General features: G+C 37.0%; 1 protein-coding gene across 7 annotated transcripts in view; it reads left to right on the plus strand.

Annotated features, from left to right (window-relative positions):
• The window catches only part of EML1 (EMAP like 1), a 121,852-nt gene that overhangs the window by 71,561 nt on the left and 33,152 nt on the right, over positions 1 to 17,139 (plus strand). For 3 of the 7 annotated variants that reach the window (XM_066551507.1, XM_066551505.1, XM_066551506.1), the window contains exons 3-4: positions 3,570 to 3,702; positions 12,615 to 12,749. In XM_066551507.1, coding sequence (XP_066407604.1) covers positions 3,570 to 3,702; positions 12,615 to 12,749 — 268 coding nt within the window. Of the gene's footprint in view, positions 1 to 3,569; positions 3,703 to 9,261; positions 9,355 to 12,614; positions 12,750 to 17,139 lie in introns of those variants that run through there. The other 4 variants (XM_066551508.1, XM_066551509.1, XM_066551512.1 and 1 more) reach the window with 3 other exon arrangements.

Genomic DNA, 17,139 nt, shown 5'->3' on the forward strand with positions numbered 1-17,139 from the left:
TTGGTCATGGCAGACCATTAGAGCCATAGTTCAATGTACATTGAAGAAAAACTGCTGTAAGCCTATCCCCCTGTCTTTTATGGCTGGTTTTGTAGGGGTTTGTTTGTTTGTTTGTGGGATTTGTGTGTGTGTGTGGTTTGGAGGTTTTTTTAATGTATGTATGGCATGCCTGGTTCTTAATGTGTGTGTGAAATTACAGTAGTAGAACATTTACTGTAATAATGCAAATAGAGGACTACAGGTGTCAATTGCTCCTCCACTGCAAATTACCAGAATAAGTCCTGATATTTGCCAACAAAACCCACCTAATTTCTGTAGATGAGTACTGTGACTGTTTATGTAAAGAACTTTCACTTTGCTGTACATCAGCTGTATCATTTAGTGTATAGTCAATCTTATTAAACATGAATTATAAACATGAAAGAGAATCTGAAGTATTCAGAATACTTGTTTTTTCCCAGATGTTCTGTCAAATATGGTCTATTTCACATAATCACCTATTATTCCTTAGTAGGCACAATTACCTTATTAAAAATTGTGTGCAAGATTGATTTTAGTTTGGAATAGCATTATGAAGGCTTCTGATGGATATCGTTAGGAGAGGAGCTTTGTTAAACATGGGAGGAGCTGGAGTGGTGGCTTCTTATATCCCTTGGGCTGCATGGACTGAACCTGTGTTTATTCTCCCTATATTGTTTAATTACTAATTCCACATTTGAAATTTTAAAAAGTGGAATTTGATCCCACAGAATGTCACAGAAATTGTGTCCATGCAAACTGGGGCTTGAAGCATACTGTATGCTGCTGTTATCATTTGATCTATAGATGAAGTAGATCAGGATTAAGTGTGTGTGTGCTGGGGGAGGTCTGTGCCTTTGGAAAAACAGCATCACCCCAGTACTGTATAAAGTCTGCAATAATAATCTTCATGGGACAAATACCTTCATTTTTTCTGAGTACCTCATATTTAAAATTAATTTAAAGATTTCAAGTTTCAAACTTTCAAATCTATAATGGAAAAATCTTGAGCTTGTTTTCAGTCTTTGTGTTCTTGTTCTAAACTTGAGCTAAGCAGCTTAAAAGCAGCATACATCATGGAAAGGGAGCGGCTTATCTTGTCCATTTGTGGAGCTCCTTCCCTAATGGTGTTTTGAGTTTTTGTTTAGTTGTTTGGGTTTTTTTTTCCCTTTCCTTATTTAATTCTACTACTTGGTGGAGTTTCAGTATGGCTTCCTGCCTTTGTTTTACTTGTGTTTGTTGTTCTTTCCTTTTGCAATTATTGGTTTGTTTGTAAACTTAACAGCCCTATTAATCCATAGATCAGAGTATGATTAAAAAAGCTGCTGCTGAGGCTGATAAACTTGTCAGTCCTGCTGCCACAGGTAAGACCTTGAAGCACCAGAACTTCAAAAATAAACATTACTGACAAAGCAGTAATGGTGTGTTACTGACTTCTAACAGCAATGACAAGTTTGGGATTGTGTGACTGTGATGCCAGTTACCACTGGTGTGAACTAGCTCTTGTAAGTAAAACTAAATAGCTCCTGAGTAAACAGTGGATTTATTCAATAATGCACAGTTTTTCTCTATGTTTTGCAAGAGTTTCATGGTGTTGCTTTCTTCAATAGCTGACCATTTAAATCTGTTTCCAGAAGTGTGGGTTGTGGATTGGTGCTGGATCTGAAGCAAAACTTCTGTTAAAGGTTGCAGGGTTTATTCCTGGCTGCTGCTAGTTTTGATTTCATAAGGTTAGGAGAGTAAATAGACTCCAGCTAGTTCACTCCAGCTGCTCTTTAGTAGGCATTCTTTTAAAATAACTACAAATAAGAAAAATATTTTAATAATTTTTTTAAACGTCTATTGCTGTTCTAATTGTCTTTTCAAAGTTCATTAAAGTTTTGTGAGCTACAGAAAGCTTGCAAGGAGACAGGTCCACAAGTTCTCAACTGTAGTTACCTGTGATTCTGTAGAACGCAACAGAATCATATGGATTATACATGGATTAATTGCAGGATTGCAGCAATTAGGAAAGAAGCAGCAGAGCTTCCAGCACAAAACTGTAAAAAGAATTTAATATAAAAAAAATAATAAAGGAGAAGTAAATAGAATTATATCTGAATTCATTAATTAAAAAAATAAATAGAGTTTACTTGGGAAGGTGGGGCTGGAAGGCACCCTCAGTGAGCATGGAGAAAATTTTCTTTTTATCTCCTTTGTTGACTTTGTTTCCTGTCATACTTCACTCTTCTAAGCCAAATAAGCCTCATTCCTTCAGTATTTCCCTTATAGGTTGTTTTCTGAATTTCTCTCCTCTGAACAAATAAACGACAAATAGATAACAAATGTGTAATCTAACAAAGTTTCAAGACAAAGTTTGTCTTGCAAGTTGCATTCTCTAGTAGACCATATATACTGACAATCTTCTGAAGGCACAGTTTTTCACATCTATCTTTTTGTTCAGTATGGGTGAACTTAGGGTGAACAAGTCAATAAATGCTCAGTGCTCCAATAAGATGTTTTTACAATATGACCTATAATTGTATACAATTGGTACTGTTTCAGTTTAGACTTTTATTTCTTTTATCCTTGGCAATCTTTTTGAAGAACATTTCATAGGTATTCTCCCTGCCATCCTCTCCAAGTTCAATGAAATTTTATGTTCCTAAAGTGACTTGTTACTGCTGCCTTCTCTCAGGTGGTGTTTCTCTGAACCCAGAGGCTTTTGGCATCTTTACAATGTCTTGTAATACAAAATCCTGTCAAATTTCAAGTGATTCAAGCTTTTTTCTCTGCTGCAGAGAGAGCACTAGTCATGTTTGTGTTTCAAGGCTATGATCCACAGTAGTATTTGTGTTGGTACTTATTGCTTGCAGTTTTAAACACTGTTTTTGCAACTAACTTCTAACTACTTGAATTGGACTGTTCTGTTATTCTAATGTTAATTACAGCTATGACACACAGATCCTTTTTTTGAGCCAACATTTGATCAGAAGAATGTAGGTAGATAATGCCAGCTTATTACCTTCACTCCTCTGCTGATTTCAGTAGCTTTTTCTGAATAAAGGGTACAAATCCTTTCTGTCAAACATAAGCCCACCTTGTTTGAAAAAAGACCTTTTGGGGGAAGTAGAAATTTCTTAATAGATAATTTGCTTATGGAAAACCTCCAAGAAGACTGAGGGACACAGAGCAGGAATTTCTGGGGTGACAACTTGCCTTCATTTCTAGCACTCCTCTGGATGCTATCCAGGTGGGCAAGAGACTGATGCTCTTTTGACAGAGCAGGATTGGTTTTGAGGACAACAACTACTTTTGTGCTTACCACTAAGCTCCTTAATCTAGGACAGAGTTTTTACTTGATAGGACTATTATTATTATGAATAATAATAATAATAATATTGTTTTTAAATTCCTCAATGTTAAAACCCTCATCTATGCTGAATTTGGCCATAGTGACACAAAAACGGCACACTACATGGAAAATGTAAAATATTTTAGTGTTGTTTGCTGAAGAAAAAACACAGAAAGGAAAATGAAGGCAATGATTTCATCTTACACTTGTTTTACAGCAAGACCACTGGTTCAAACCCTGCCTTTAAGGACTACAGTTAACAATGGAACTGTATTACCAAAGAAACCAAGTGGCTCTTTACCTTCTCCATCAGGAAGCAGAAAGGAGACTGTAACACCAGCAGCAAAAAGGTAGGTGTCCATGGGAAACCTTAGAACCATGGAATTGAAAACATGGTATAGCTCCTGTCTTAACCTGCTAGATATGTAGGTTTTCTTACTTGCAAAGCAGCAAACTAAATATTTAGTTTGGAAAGAAAAGGAGATGGATTTCATTCTAAGAGGCTTTTAATTTATTCATTCTAATTACAATTAAGGTTTTTGCCATGAGTATTGAAAGAATGCACAATGCTTGGTCTTACTGGTTTGTGTACATTTCTTGCTTTTAAGCATTTAGCATAGAGAGAATAAAGCATTTCTACTGTGCTGCTCCCCAACACAATGTGAAAAGTGGTGCAAGAATTCTTCGAGTAGCTAGTAGAAAATATATAGTGTGCAGAAAAACAGTGTTATCATTGCAAATCAGTATGTTATCTTTGGTGGTTTTCTCTCACTAACAAAATTATCATATAAACTGCATGCACAGGGTTAGCAGCATCTTAGGGAGGAGGAAAATTCTATGCCTAGCACATATTTATGCAAATGGAAACATCCATCTTTAGATATCTTATCATTAGCATGTATTAAGCCCTTTTAAAAATTACTGCTCTGTCCCAATTTGCTTTGTGTGTAGCTGTTTTTAAATATACTAAATGTTTTATATATTTGGGTTATAAGGAATGGAGTGGATTGGGTGAAGCAAGTTCAAGTTATATGTGGCAGTAATTGTGGTGCTAATCTGCTGTGTGGTATGTGTGTAAAAGATAATAGTGTGGGGTTTGGGGTTTAGGTTGGGGGATTTTTTTGTACATTTCTTTTGTGTGTCTCCTCATCTTTTTATAGTGATGATGCTGTCAGCTCTGAGGGAGGGTAAGTTGTAGCGATGGGAGCATTAACCTGCTAAGATCTGAGGTCTCTCTCTTAAAAAGATTTTTTCCTCAAAGGGGAAATGGTGGCTAAGGATATGCCAGTTTTTGTTACTGTGTTGAAAGAGACTGATTTTCAAGAAACTCCAGGTTCTGTTATTGTAGAGTAGAGAGAAGTTACATTGTGCACAATTAAAATTGGAAAATACCATATTTGTTTATGTCACAAAAATGAACTCCTGTCAGCTCCTATGAGCTGGAGCTTACTGCAGCTGTAGGCTTTGGCAGGCTGGTCTGAATCAGCCCTTAACAGAAGAGAAGGAAATCAAATACTGTCCAAGCTGTTCCGTTATTAGATTTGTAGAAGTTTGAAGATGGGTGAAAGATTTTCCTTTTAGAAAAGGGAGATATTAATGTTTACAAAGGAGTACTATTTAGTACGTGCTGAATTTTAAACCACATTTGTTCTTCACAAATTATTTTTTCTTAATAATTATCATAATTTCATTCTCCTAATTAAGTTTCAACTAGTGGTTATAAAACATACGAGAATTGGGAGACTTCACCTGTGTACAGAGGGTGTGATTCCTGAGTCTGTGCTCTGTCTCTAGGTCTCAGCATGGGACTTTCTGCCCCAGAGTAGGGTGGATGAAGTGCAGCTCAGGACCATACTCATGCTTTCTCTATTCATGGAGGCCTTTATGTAGTTCAGGTGTTTCATCTGGTGTTGCCTTGTAGGCATTATCCTAGCTTAGGACCTTGTAGATAAGTAGCAGCCTGTATCCCTTCCACCTGACCCACGTGCAGCCTGGATACCCAGAATGCCAGTGAGAAAGTCCTTAGAGAGCATCATTAGGGAGTATTTTTAGACTGTCTTGATTCCTGTGTGAGAAATTCTTCCACAGGCCAAGTATTTAGTGTCCTTTTATTATGCTTTGTCTCTTCACATTGCTGAAGAAGCTAGGCTGAAGGTGCTTTAAATATGCAGCATGAAAATGTGTATTCATTTTTGGAAAAGAAAAAAATATATGGACAGTTTTGCTGAAATAGGTGAGCACTTATTAAGAGTGCTTAGGAGGGTGGGATTGTTTCATGTCCTGGAAAAAGCAGTTGTAAATTCAGGTGCTGTACAATTATTGCTCCTTTCAAATGCTCTAAAATTCTGTATTGGTGTCTTTAATGTGAAAATGTACTTTATTGTTACCTTTATTAAACTATATTAAAGCGCATTTCTATGCTTTGCCTATAAATGTACTTCAAGAGGAATAAAGTGGAGCGGTAAGAACCTCATTGATTAATTACTGTACAAAACATTTTTTTGGTAAATTATTCTGTAATCGTTTAATAGAGAACCTTGAAATAACTGGTTGGATTTCAGGGTTTTATAGTAAATGGTATAGTAAATGGTATTCCACATATTCAGTATTCAAAGATAATACAGTAAGTGCTCCAAATATCTTTCTTATATACAGTCAAGTAGAATAATTCATTATGCATTCTTGATGATGAATTCAATCATACTTTGTATTTATACTGGACCCTTTTACCTTCAGGAAATGCATGTGTTTATGCATAAAACAGTAATGGAAATACATCAGCAAAATCAAAGAGCTTCCTTTTCAAGGGGTAGGACTTGTTTATTTGTATTGGAAGCTTCTCTCCATGTTGCACAGTTTACAGATGGTGGGAAATTTCAAGGTTTTTTTAGTTCTGATTTCTGCTAGGCAGTGCTCTTTTCTTATAACTGCTTCCAGAACGGTGGCTAATTTGTTGTGTAGGTATTGTCTAGCCCAAAGTATGATCATGTGACACAGCAGCTGTAAATAGTATTAAGTGTTTATAAATGTTTTTAAACTTAATTTTTACGTGAATGCTTTTAATAGTTTTTCCATACAACACAGATGCACAATTGAAAAGGTGGTGGAGTTTGAAAAATGAAAGTTAAAAACAACAGTAGAAAGGGAAAAAATATTTTTTGCTGAGTCATCTTCTAAACTTTTGATCTGCTGTTGAGACTGACAAATATCTTCTAGAAAATAAATAGTAAAAAATAGCATCTTCCATTTTTTTTTATTACCTGTGACCATATATGCAAGAGAAAGTGCAGGTGAATTGAGTCTTTACCAAATGTTTTACTGCCTTATGAAAAGAGAGCTTACAATCAAATATCTTCTGATTCCTCTCTTCTCCTACACTTGGCACTGTTAGGGTTGAGACTGTGTGATGTCCAATTGAAATGACATCAGTCTGTCCCTTGAAACAGTTTGTTGTGCATTATTTATGTAAATATACGCAAATAGTCTGCATGGGGACTAAGTGTACATCCATACATTCTCCTGCTTAGAGATAGAAGTATTTACTGGTATGTCTGCAGACACAATCTCATTTCATACAATAGCTGTATTAAATGTGCTGGTTAACTCATTTGAACCCACAGGTTGGTATATGGCTTATCTGCCTTGCTGGATTACCAAGGAGATGTGGTTCAGAGTTCACTGCATTTTCTGATTTCCCATTTAATATTTGAAATGGAAATGACTTCTTCTGGCAGGAATATAAAATTGGAGGTAATAAAAAATGCTTGAGGCTGAAAGGGTGGAACTAGCAGGCTTTTATTTGAGTTCTGTCATATATTCTCTCAGTGACCTTATGCAAATCATTTAACCTCTATGCATATTGCTTTTCCTTATGTAAAACATGTATCTCTGGATATCAGTAGGTTCTTATAGGGCCTAATGTGATAATTAGATCCAGATCTTGCAAAGCGTTGAGTAACCTCAACTGACTCTAGGTTCAATTAGAATTGAGGGCACCAAACCCTGCGTCAGCATTCAGATCTCACAGTCAATACCCAATTGTCCAGGTTAAGGAAGGACTGAAATACCTTGAATAAAACAAAAGAACAAATCCAAAACATGGATCAACTGGATTATAAAAGTATATGGTGGTAATAGAGTGCAAGATAGAAAGCTTGGTGATGCTGGTGATACTGGGACCAAAAAGTGTGGTCAAGCACCAAGAGGAGCTGCTGCACTCAGGCTCTGGGGACCATGTGAACACAGCTCTGGGTGCCAGCCAGCTAACAGAGAGCTGGAGTGATTCTGAGATGGGCTGAACAATCACCTGACACAGATGGACAATCAAGAATTGCCTGGCTTTGAAAAGTGTTTCCACGTCATCTTCACAAGAAACCTTCCATCAGAGGATTTGATTGAAATTTTAAAATATTTACTAATTCTGTGATTTAGAAGTATATGAGCTATTTTGAGTAACAGCTTTCTGAATGCTGCCATAGTTTTATTCCAAACTTTGTGCTTAGAATAATTATTTGAAATTTTCATTCCGAATAAGATTAGTGTATTGTGAGCAGAACTTTCCCTTCCCCCTGCACTTTTTTTTCTGGCATTTAATGTGGCTTGAAGTTTGCTGCTTAACACTAAATTTGTCTTTGGAATTTGGCCAGTGCGTAGTAGTGGTGTTTTGTGTTCTTTATTAAAATCTAAGGTTTTGTGACTCATCTAGGATAGCTTTGTTTCCAAGAGTTGAGGGGGAAAAAATAAGTAAGAGAGGAGAATGCAGACAGTACCTTTCCCAGTAGGGATGCTGGTGCAGGCTGCAGGCTTGCACATACTTTGCCTTTCAAAAGGAGACAATCAGTCATTCTTTCTCCTCCAGTAGATTGCAAAGTATTACAATGGCACAAAACTCTGACAATGGAGATCAAAAGGAAGAAGCAGGAACAAAGAAAACATAAAGAGCTGTTTTTGCAGGGAGAATAAAATACTTTAATATGATAAATTCCTGTTCTTCTAAACTCTAAACACATGGCCCCTAGGAAATTGTTCAGTCGCCTGGAATTAATGTTGGGGGGCAGTGAGGGTTTGTAACTGGCACACACACAAATTCTGAATCAAACCTTCAATTAAATGCTCTGTGTAACACTCATCTCTCAAAGAAAATGTTTTAAAATATTTAGAATATAAATTAAAAAAGAAATCCCTCTCCATTGAACTTAGGGTGGGAAAACTATTACACCACTTCACAATATCTCTAACAATTAAAGTTATTAGTGCATTTTGCTCAGAGGCGCAATGAAATTAACGTCATATGTTATTCCTGAGTTCATTCTAATTGATTTAAATGAGGGTCAGAATGAGTGCTAGACAAAATATTAATGCCATCAGTTTCTGTCTTAAGAGCATTGTGCACTGGTTTTTAATTTCTTTTATTAAAAAGCTTTTATATTTTCCCAAGTAATTTTAGTAATAAGGTATATATCTTTTTAATTTTGGCCAGATTTGTTCACCACAATTCAGTAATGCAACTGCCTGAAACATTCATGCTATGCAGTGGTATATGTATGTATATATGAGGATTTATTTTCTTGTCTTTGTTGTTGCTTTTTTAATAGTCTTTGTCTTTTAGCTGGATCATCTGTTGTGTTCCTTCAGATAGCCTCTTTGATTTTTTTTTTTTTTTTTTTAGTTTTATTTTTGAGTCGCTTTACAAATGATCAGTCTGTTGGGGCACTGCTGAGATTTTGTCATTCAAAGATACATTGGTGTTCTTAAATGTATGGTTTGAAATGATCAAACATCTAACTGAGTCAATAAGCACTTTGTTGTTTACTCTTGCACGTGACTTCATATCTTGAAAGCATGCAATTTTGTCCTTTAATGTAAGTCTTGTAAATGTCTTGTTTCCACATTTTATCGTTGCATTCACTTTTTATTCTGCTTTGTTTATGCACCTCTCAATCTGGATTAAGCAGGTCTGTGAATCTTCTCAATGCATGCAAACTGAAAAAGCCTGCTCTAAGGTGAGGGATCCTTAATAGCTTTGTAGTGTTGAATTTCAGTTGTTTTTCCTTTCCATTCAACACATAGAAAGTGGCTGTTTTAGTAAAAGCATTAACATGATAGAACTGTAATTATTATTGCCATTTTTAACATTTCCAGAAATACATGTCTAAAACTTTCTCATCAATGATAAATGCATCACACAACTTAGATAATAATAACGTCAGTGACAGTATCTGCATTATTTCATACTAACATAATTTTATTATGGGAGTATTAGACGACATTGCTGTCTCAAATAAGTTAAAAATTGTGCAACTAAATGTTATCTTCTTAAATAATTGCAAATGCTCTCCTTTCATATCACTAATGTGGAAGTCAAATTCTGGGATCCAGTTATACTCTTACAAAGCTGTAAGTTAAATGAGTATTTTCTGTCATTTAAAATTCTTTCTAGGGTGACAGTGTATCTCTACTGTAGCTGTGGATATAATCACTGCTGTTTAACAGTCTACCTAACAAAATGTGTATAATGCCAAAACTGAGTTAATATAATGGAGTTATAATCCTTGTTTCCAACCACTAATACTTTTCATTGGGCTTTTGTTGTTGTTGAAATTTTAAAATAAAATTTGTCAGAAGATAGGATTACTAATTAGCTTAAGCAGTGGTGGACATAAATCATTACAGTTTAAAAGAATTTTACACCTGTGGTTAAAGTATTTTTTATACTGATATGAGACTTCATTATTCAGAAAGAAGATAGAATTAAACTTCTAAATTTTAGTCACACCCTTTCATTTCTTATCCTCCATTTCATCTTTTGAATGTTGACAGCTATAAAAATAAAACCCCAAGCAACATTAAAATTAGTTTCAAATTGTTTCTGTAACTTATTTTTTTTCTAAGATTAGTATACTTTGATAATGTCCTTAATTTAATTTTGGTGTAGGCTGATGTTGACGCCTCTTATCCTTAAAGAAGAAAATATGCGTCAACATCAGCCTACACTGAAATTTTCCTAACCAGGAAAGGATGTCAAAATAAAGATTTGATCCTGACAAATCACACAGGATGTTTCTGTAATTAATGTATTTAATAGTGGAAGGCACATGCTAATAAAGCTATTTAATTTGGAATAAACATTTTCAGCATCAAAATTTTATTTTTTAACTGGAGTAGTATTAAATTGGATGATGTTATGAGATGTGGGAAGAATAGTTAAATATTAACAGTAAATTCTTTAATTTACTAGAGAAGGTTTTTTCATGCATTTGACATTGAGATGGCTTGGATAATGTTAGTTTAGTGTAGGAAGTACACTTCTGAAATTAAGACAGAACTAAATTCTTATTGCTGCCTTTTCTCTTCCCCTATGAATGTATTCTGTTCTGTCTTTGTGTAATTTTGCATTCTGCTTGCTCTCTTACATTTCTTTCTCCACAGAAACACTATTTTTTTAATTTCAGCCTAATCATTTGAAGCTTGTTTTTATTACAAGAATGCAGCACTGAACATCTGTCCTACCATCGCATGTACCAGAAGGTTTTTTTGTCAAGCTGCCTGAGATGCACCTTAACATGCAGATCCGCCCTGGATGGGCACTGGCTTCTTTTCAGAAGAGCCATTTCTTTCCAGAAAGACTCTGGTTCAGGTGTTCCCATCGTTTCTGTAGCTGAGTCTGAGTTGATTATTCCCCTCCTTGCTGGTAAAAAGACATGGGGGAGCAGAAATAAGTTTGGGGTTTTTTAAAGCAGATAGTGTACAGTTGCTAAGCTAGGTGTTTTTTGATCAGACAGAAAAGTCTATCTTGGTTCCTCTAGTTATGGAGAGCCAACTTACACCATACATGAAGTAGGACAGAGCCAGAGGAGCTGACTGAGATGACAGGGTAGGGATAGCTGTTAGGGACTGCTGGGGAGGTTTGGAGTAGTCCTCAAGAATGAGATGAGTACTCTGGTAAGCAGAACATCCCTGAGGGTGAATGGAGGCTAAGGAGAAGGTGGCTGGGGATGAAAAAAAGTGTGACTAGGATGCTGCTGGCCTTAAAGGAGCAAGTACTGAAGTTTTCACAGTGGGGGGATGGAGGTTGTGGTTGAGATTTAGGTGGAGAGATGTGAACTGGAAAGCAATCATTTGTGTCCCTGGTTTCTGGGGTGAGAGAGCTGCTGAAGGTGGTTATTTAGCATGGGGATTTTATAACTTAAAGGGGATATTTTCATTGTTGTTTCTGCAGAGGAGAAAATAGTACAGGACTGAAATGGGGGGAAATGAGACCATGCTTGAGTCCTGTCATTCGCCTGCTGCCATGGGGGTGATTCCTGCCTCAGTCTGGGTACTGCTGCCCGAGCCTCTGTGCTGCAAAGGGCCTGCAGCAACCTGTAAAGCATTACCTGCTTTGGGGCCTCACCCTTAGCTGCTCCCTCTCTTGCTAGGAAGCACTGCTTTAGGGAGAAGTGCTTTGGTCAATAATTTGTCTCCTATAAGGTGTAAGTTCTGAATGAGCTTCTTTTAATTTACTAAGTAGCACTGCTTGTGTTTTGGCTCCCATTTTTCCATCACAGAGAGCTGGGTGTCTAAGGGGTGCCATAAAGTCACAGAGGAGTTCCCTTGATAGCTATCTTGGCAGGAAGGATGGTTGAAGAGTGAGAGGGTAGGGTGAGCTTTAAGCCTTGGAGAAACCTCCTGTCAGGACATGTGGGGAATATAATCTATTCATAGATGTAACTAGGAAGCATACATTTTTGTCAACAATAAAAAATGCAGGCTAGCTCGCCATTAATTGCAGTTTGGAATATGTTAAAACTAGCTTTGAACCACAGAGTAATTGATATTGGATGAAGACCCAAAGTTAGCTTGCTTGTGTTCAAATTTTGACATACTTTTGGCATTCTCTGTAGTCTGGCTGGAAATGTCAGGCAATACTTTCTCTTTAAATCTTTCACTTCTTCGTAAGAGAATCCAAAAGTTCAGAAGTATGGAGCGGAAGTCAGAGATTTGAAACGTGACTCAGAAAAGTGATTGCAACTACTCTATGAAATTGGTTTAGCCCATCTTCTGTTTTATGATTAAGGAAAAAGTAGTATGTTTGTCTCTGTTGCATGAGATACTCACCAAAATTCTTACATAGGCTCTTTACCAAATCAAGTAAAGATTTTTTTTAAAATCATAGTTATTTTTTTAGGGTTAGTGTTCTACTTGATACATTTTTCATAAATATTTATTGTAGAATATATAATTTTACAAGTGCCACTGTGAAACTTGCTCCTTGTTTTATTAGCACCATTAAGAGAACCAGTTCAGCTGAGCGTGTGTCCCCAGGAGGTCGGAGGGAAAGCTATGGAGATTCCAAAGGGAGTCGCAACCGCACTGGTTCCACCAGCAGTTCATCTAGTGGTAAAAAGAACAGTGAAAGGTAATGTCATCTAAGTACCTATCCCCTTTCTCTGCCTCCTGCTCTAATAATGAAATTAGTTTCTTTAGTGAACTTAGTTTTTCTTGTTTAAAATATTGGAAGCTTTTTTTTTTACAAAGCTCCAATTCTTGGACCAAAGTATATATTAAAACATTTGAAATAAAACAGGTTTTCATATTTAGATTAAATTTATTTGCCTTATTTCTAAACTATAAACAGTGTGAGAACTTAGAGTTTCCCAGGAAAGTTCATAATTATTAAACATGCCTTTTCTGATATCTTAATGGATTTCCTTGGTCTTTATATTCCTGACAAGTACTTCTTTGAGTTTCTGATCATGGTGCATTGACCCCAGCTGGCATCTAGGTATCACACAGCCATTCACTTCCTGTCCTCCAGTGGGAGAAGAAAATAGGAAGACCAGAAGTGAGAAAACTCATAAATCAAGATAAAGGTAGTTTAAGAAGTGAAGGAAAGAGGAAGAAAAACCAAAACAATTGCTGAGAAGCATTCAGTTACCCCATCCCACATGTAGATTGATGTCCAGCCAGTCTCTGAACTATGAATGCCTTGATCTGACAGCCAGATGAAATATAAACATAGAGAGAGGTTTACATGCAAGTACTGTTCAATGAAGCAGAATGAAGTGATGCCTATCTCTGTGTATCTTTGATCATGCTTCTCTGTATTGCTGACAGCACAGAGAAAAGAGGATATCTTGTCCGAGGGTTTCAGACTTAGGATAGCCTAGATCAAATAGCTGTTTCATTGAGGTTCATCAGTATTGTCAGTATAGGGCAAGCAGTTCTCTCCTGTATTTCCTAGTCAGAATTTAGTTTCAGCCATTTCACTTGACCTGTTCTATTGCAGTTTCCTTTGCAAGAAATGGTGTTGATGGTACTGTTTCACTGTCTCACTGATGATGTGGCCACAAAAACACATTGTTAATGAATCTTGACTAATAACTTAATTTACCTGCTCCCTTTGGGCATCAATGCCATTACACGAGTCATTGTCAATGTTGTGGCACAAAATGATCCTTTAGCATATTTGCTTGAGTAAGGAGTGACTGAGCTGGTTGTGTACTATTTTACAACCCAAATATGGGTGATTACATTATTAATAGCTTGGTTTCTGGCCTATGTTTTCAGCTATGAAGCAAGACAGCAAGTGTGCAAACTATGGAACTTAGAATAAGTTATGGATTGGGATAAAAGGGCAGACTAGTAAGAGTGGCTCTTTGTGCTGTTTGATACAAGCTGCCTGAACAGGAGGAAGTGCAAGGGGTCTTTTACAGGCAGCTTGAAGCAGCCTCAAAGTCACAGGCCCTGGTTCTTATGGGAGACTTTATCTACCTGGACATCTGCTGGAGAAGCAACACAGCAAAGCACAAACAGTCCAGGAGGTTCCTGGAAAGCATTGATGACAACTTCCTGTCACAGGTAGTGGAAGATCCCACAAGGAATAGTGTGCTGCCTGACCTTGTGATAACAAGCAGGGAAGGCCCTGTTGGAGATGTGACGGTTGGAAGCAGCTTTAGTTGTCATGACCAAGAGCTGGAGTTCAGTACCAGGAGGGGATGAAGCAGGGCAGCAAGTAAGATTTTAACCATGGACTTCAAAAGAGTTAACTTTAGCCTGCTCAAGAATCTTAGAAAGAATCCCATGGGAACAGGACCTGCAGGGAAGAGGGATCCAAGAGAGTTGGCTGATATTCAAAGATCACTTCCTCCAGGCTCAAGAACCATGCATCCAGATAAGCAAGAAATCAGAAAAAGTGGGCAATAGACCTGCATGCATGGATAAAGGAGAAGGTGTTCTGGTGGACAACAAGCTGTCCATGGGTCGTGTCCAAGTGCATCCTTGTGGCCAGGAAGGCCAGTGGAATCCTAGGATGCAATAGGAAGAGCATTGCCCACAGCTTGAGGGAGGCAATCCAATTAAAAAATATCATGAATTGTCAAGGTTGGAAGAGACCTTTTAGATGATCAAGTCCAACCATCCAATTCCGCCCTTCTACTCAGCCCTGGTGAGGCACATCTGGAGTGCTGCGTCCAGTTCTGGGCTCCTCAATACAAGAGGGACATGGAGCTCCTGGAGTGAGTCCAGCAGAGGGCTACAAAGTTGATCAAGGAACTGGAGCAGGTCTCTTACAAGGAAAGGCTGAGGTAGCTGGACCTGTTCAGCCTCAAAAAGACAACTGAGAGGGAGCCTCAGTGATGTCTACAAGTATCTGAGCAGAGGCTGTCAAGATGGAGCCAGGCTCTTCTTGGTAATGCCAAGCAATAAGTAGAGGCAATAGGCAGAAACCGATGCACAGAAATAGGAGGAAAAATGTTTTTACCATGTGGGTGACTGACTGAGCACTAGAAAAGATTGTCCAGAGAGATTGTGGGGTCTCCCTTAGTGGAGGTATCTGAGAACTATCTGGACACAATTCTGTGCCATGTGCTCTGGTACAACTTTGCTTGCTCAGGGAGGTTGGACCAGGTGAACAACTGTGATCCCTTCCAACCTGACCTGTGACTCAGTGAAAGGCTTAGAAAATTAAAGGAATAATGAAAAAATTTAAATACTCTCAGAGAAAATGTTATTAAATTGTAGCTAAGGAAGATGTAATATTTACGCAAATTAATACCTTCTTTGCATTCTGCATCTATGCATGAGAATGAAGTTTTGATAAGCCAACAGAATTCCAAAGGACTGGGCCTTCTGGTACTTATGGAAATTTGACTCTATCTTAGCATCTGAATTTTTTTTCCCTTAACATTTTTGTAAGATAATTATAAGAAAAAATAACTAATAGATGTGGGTTTTATTTTGTTTCTAAGATTTTTGTACTTCAAGATTTCTAAAAGACAAATGTAACTGAAAAAAACTTACTGTAGCAATCCATAATATCCATAAATAAATATTAATTTTGAGAGGAAAAACAATCTATTATTAGTTTACTTAGGAACAAAGTGTCTCTCTGCATGTGCAGATTTGAACAAAATCTCTCTACCCTTGTAGAGAATGTATATCTGCACACATCTGAATCAGCAAACCAAGCATCAACAATCTTGGGGACAAGCGAGCCTGAAAGGTTTGAAAGGCAAAACCAAGCAAAATCCATAATGACCAGTGAAGGGACAGCTAAAAAGCCAGCTCACTCTAATTTAAGCTTCAAATTCTGTGAAGTGTTGCAATAGTGTGTAACTTCATGCAGCTATTTTGCCTTGGTGAAGTTATTAGCATGGAGCTGCTGTTTTCTGTATTGATCTCCTTTAAATGGTTGGATTTTTTTTCCTAAGGCTTTGCTTTTTATATTACATCTGTATATTACATCTTTATATTATATCTGTGTATAACTTTCTGCTCTCACACATATCAAATTGTATCAACAGCCATTATGTGATTACCTCGTTGATTAAAATAACTTTATCTCCTATAAACAAAACAAACATCTTATGGATAGTTTTTGTTAAAAAACCTAGTTTCTATACTTAGATGGGTAGACTTTTTTCTGGAATATGAAAAGTGATTATTTCACCTACCAATGGGGAATCTCATTGCTTATCCAATTTGCTGTAGTAATTTAGTAAAGTTTTTGTAAAAGTTTTAACAAACATGATCTTACAGTGTCCTTGCTCTGTGTTTTTATATAAATTTTTATATAAAAACTTGCATTAAATCAAGTGCCCAAAAGATGAATTCAGTGTGTGTTGTGCAGTGGAAGATCTACAGGTCAAAATCTAAAACAATACAGTGCTTTGCAAAGTCAGGTTTATGGATATATCTCTGATCCTGCTACCTGTTTAAGGTGACAATTATATGAAATTAGTTATATGTTAAAGCTACTAAACAGGTGAAGTGAGACTATTAGTTTATTCACTTAAATTAAGGAAAGCTATGACTTCTATGAGCTATATAGATATACTGTATGCTTGAAAATTTATTCCAAAATAGCTGACAAATAAAAACATTGCAACAAAATAATGGTTATCTGCAAAATGTTTTGGTTTTCCTCTAAGGTTGACTGCTGTACTTGAGATGCATTTTTAATTTTTATACACTATTTCAACAGAAACTCAATGGTTATGTCATTTTGCAATTGTTAGGCCACAGAGGGTTGAAATCACTCAGGATTTGGGGAGAAGGTCCAGCACACAAGGCATGCAATGGTTAAATAAAGTGCAAGTATTCCAAGGAACTAATCAAGAGCACGTGTTAGATTACCTCAACTGGTGTTTGTGATGTTGGCACCACTGTGAAAACAGTCGTTGTATGATTAGAGACTTTTCCCCTCATTCTGTCCCATGCAGCCTGTTCAGCACCCCAGCTTTCACCTCCCTGAAGAATGAGTGTCCTTATCCTGTGGAAGAGGCTGGCTAAAGACTTGCCTCATGCTT

The sequence above is a fragment of the Molothrus aeneus genome, chromosome 6, assembly GCF_037042795.1.
Source record: "Molothrus aeneus isolate 106 chromosome 6, BPBGC_Maene_1.0, whole genome shotgun sequence".
Classification (NCBI taxonomy): Eukaryota; Metazoa; Chordata; class Aves; order Passeriformes; family Icteridae; genus Molothrus; species Molothrus aeneus.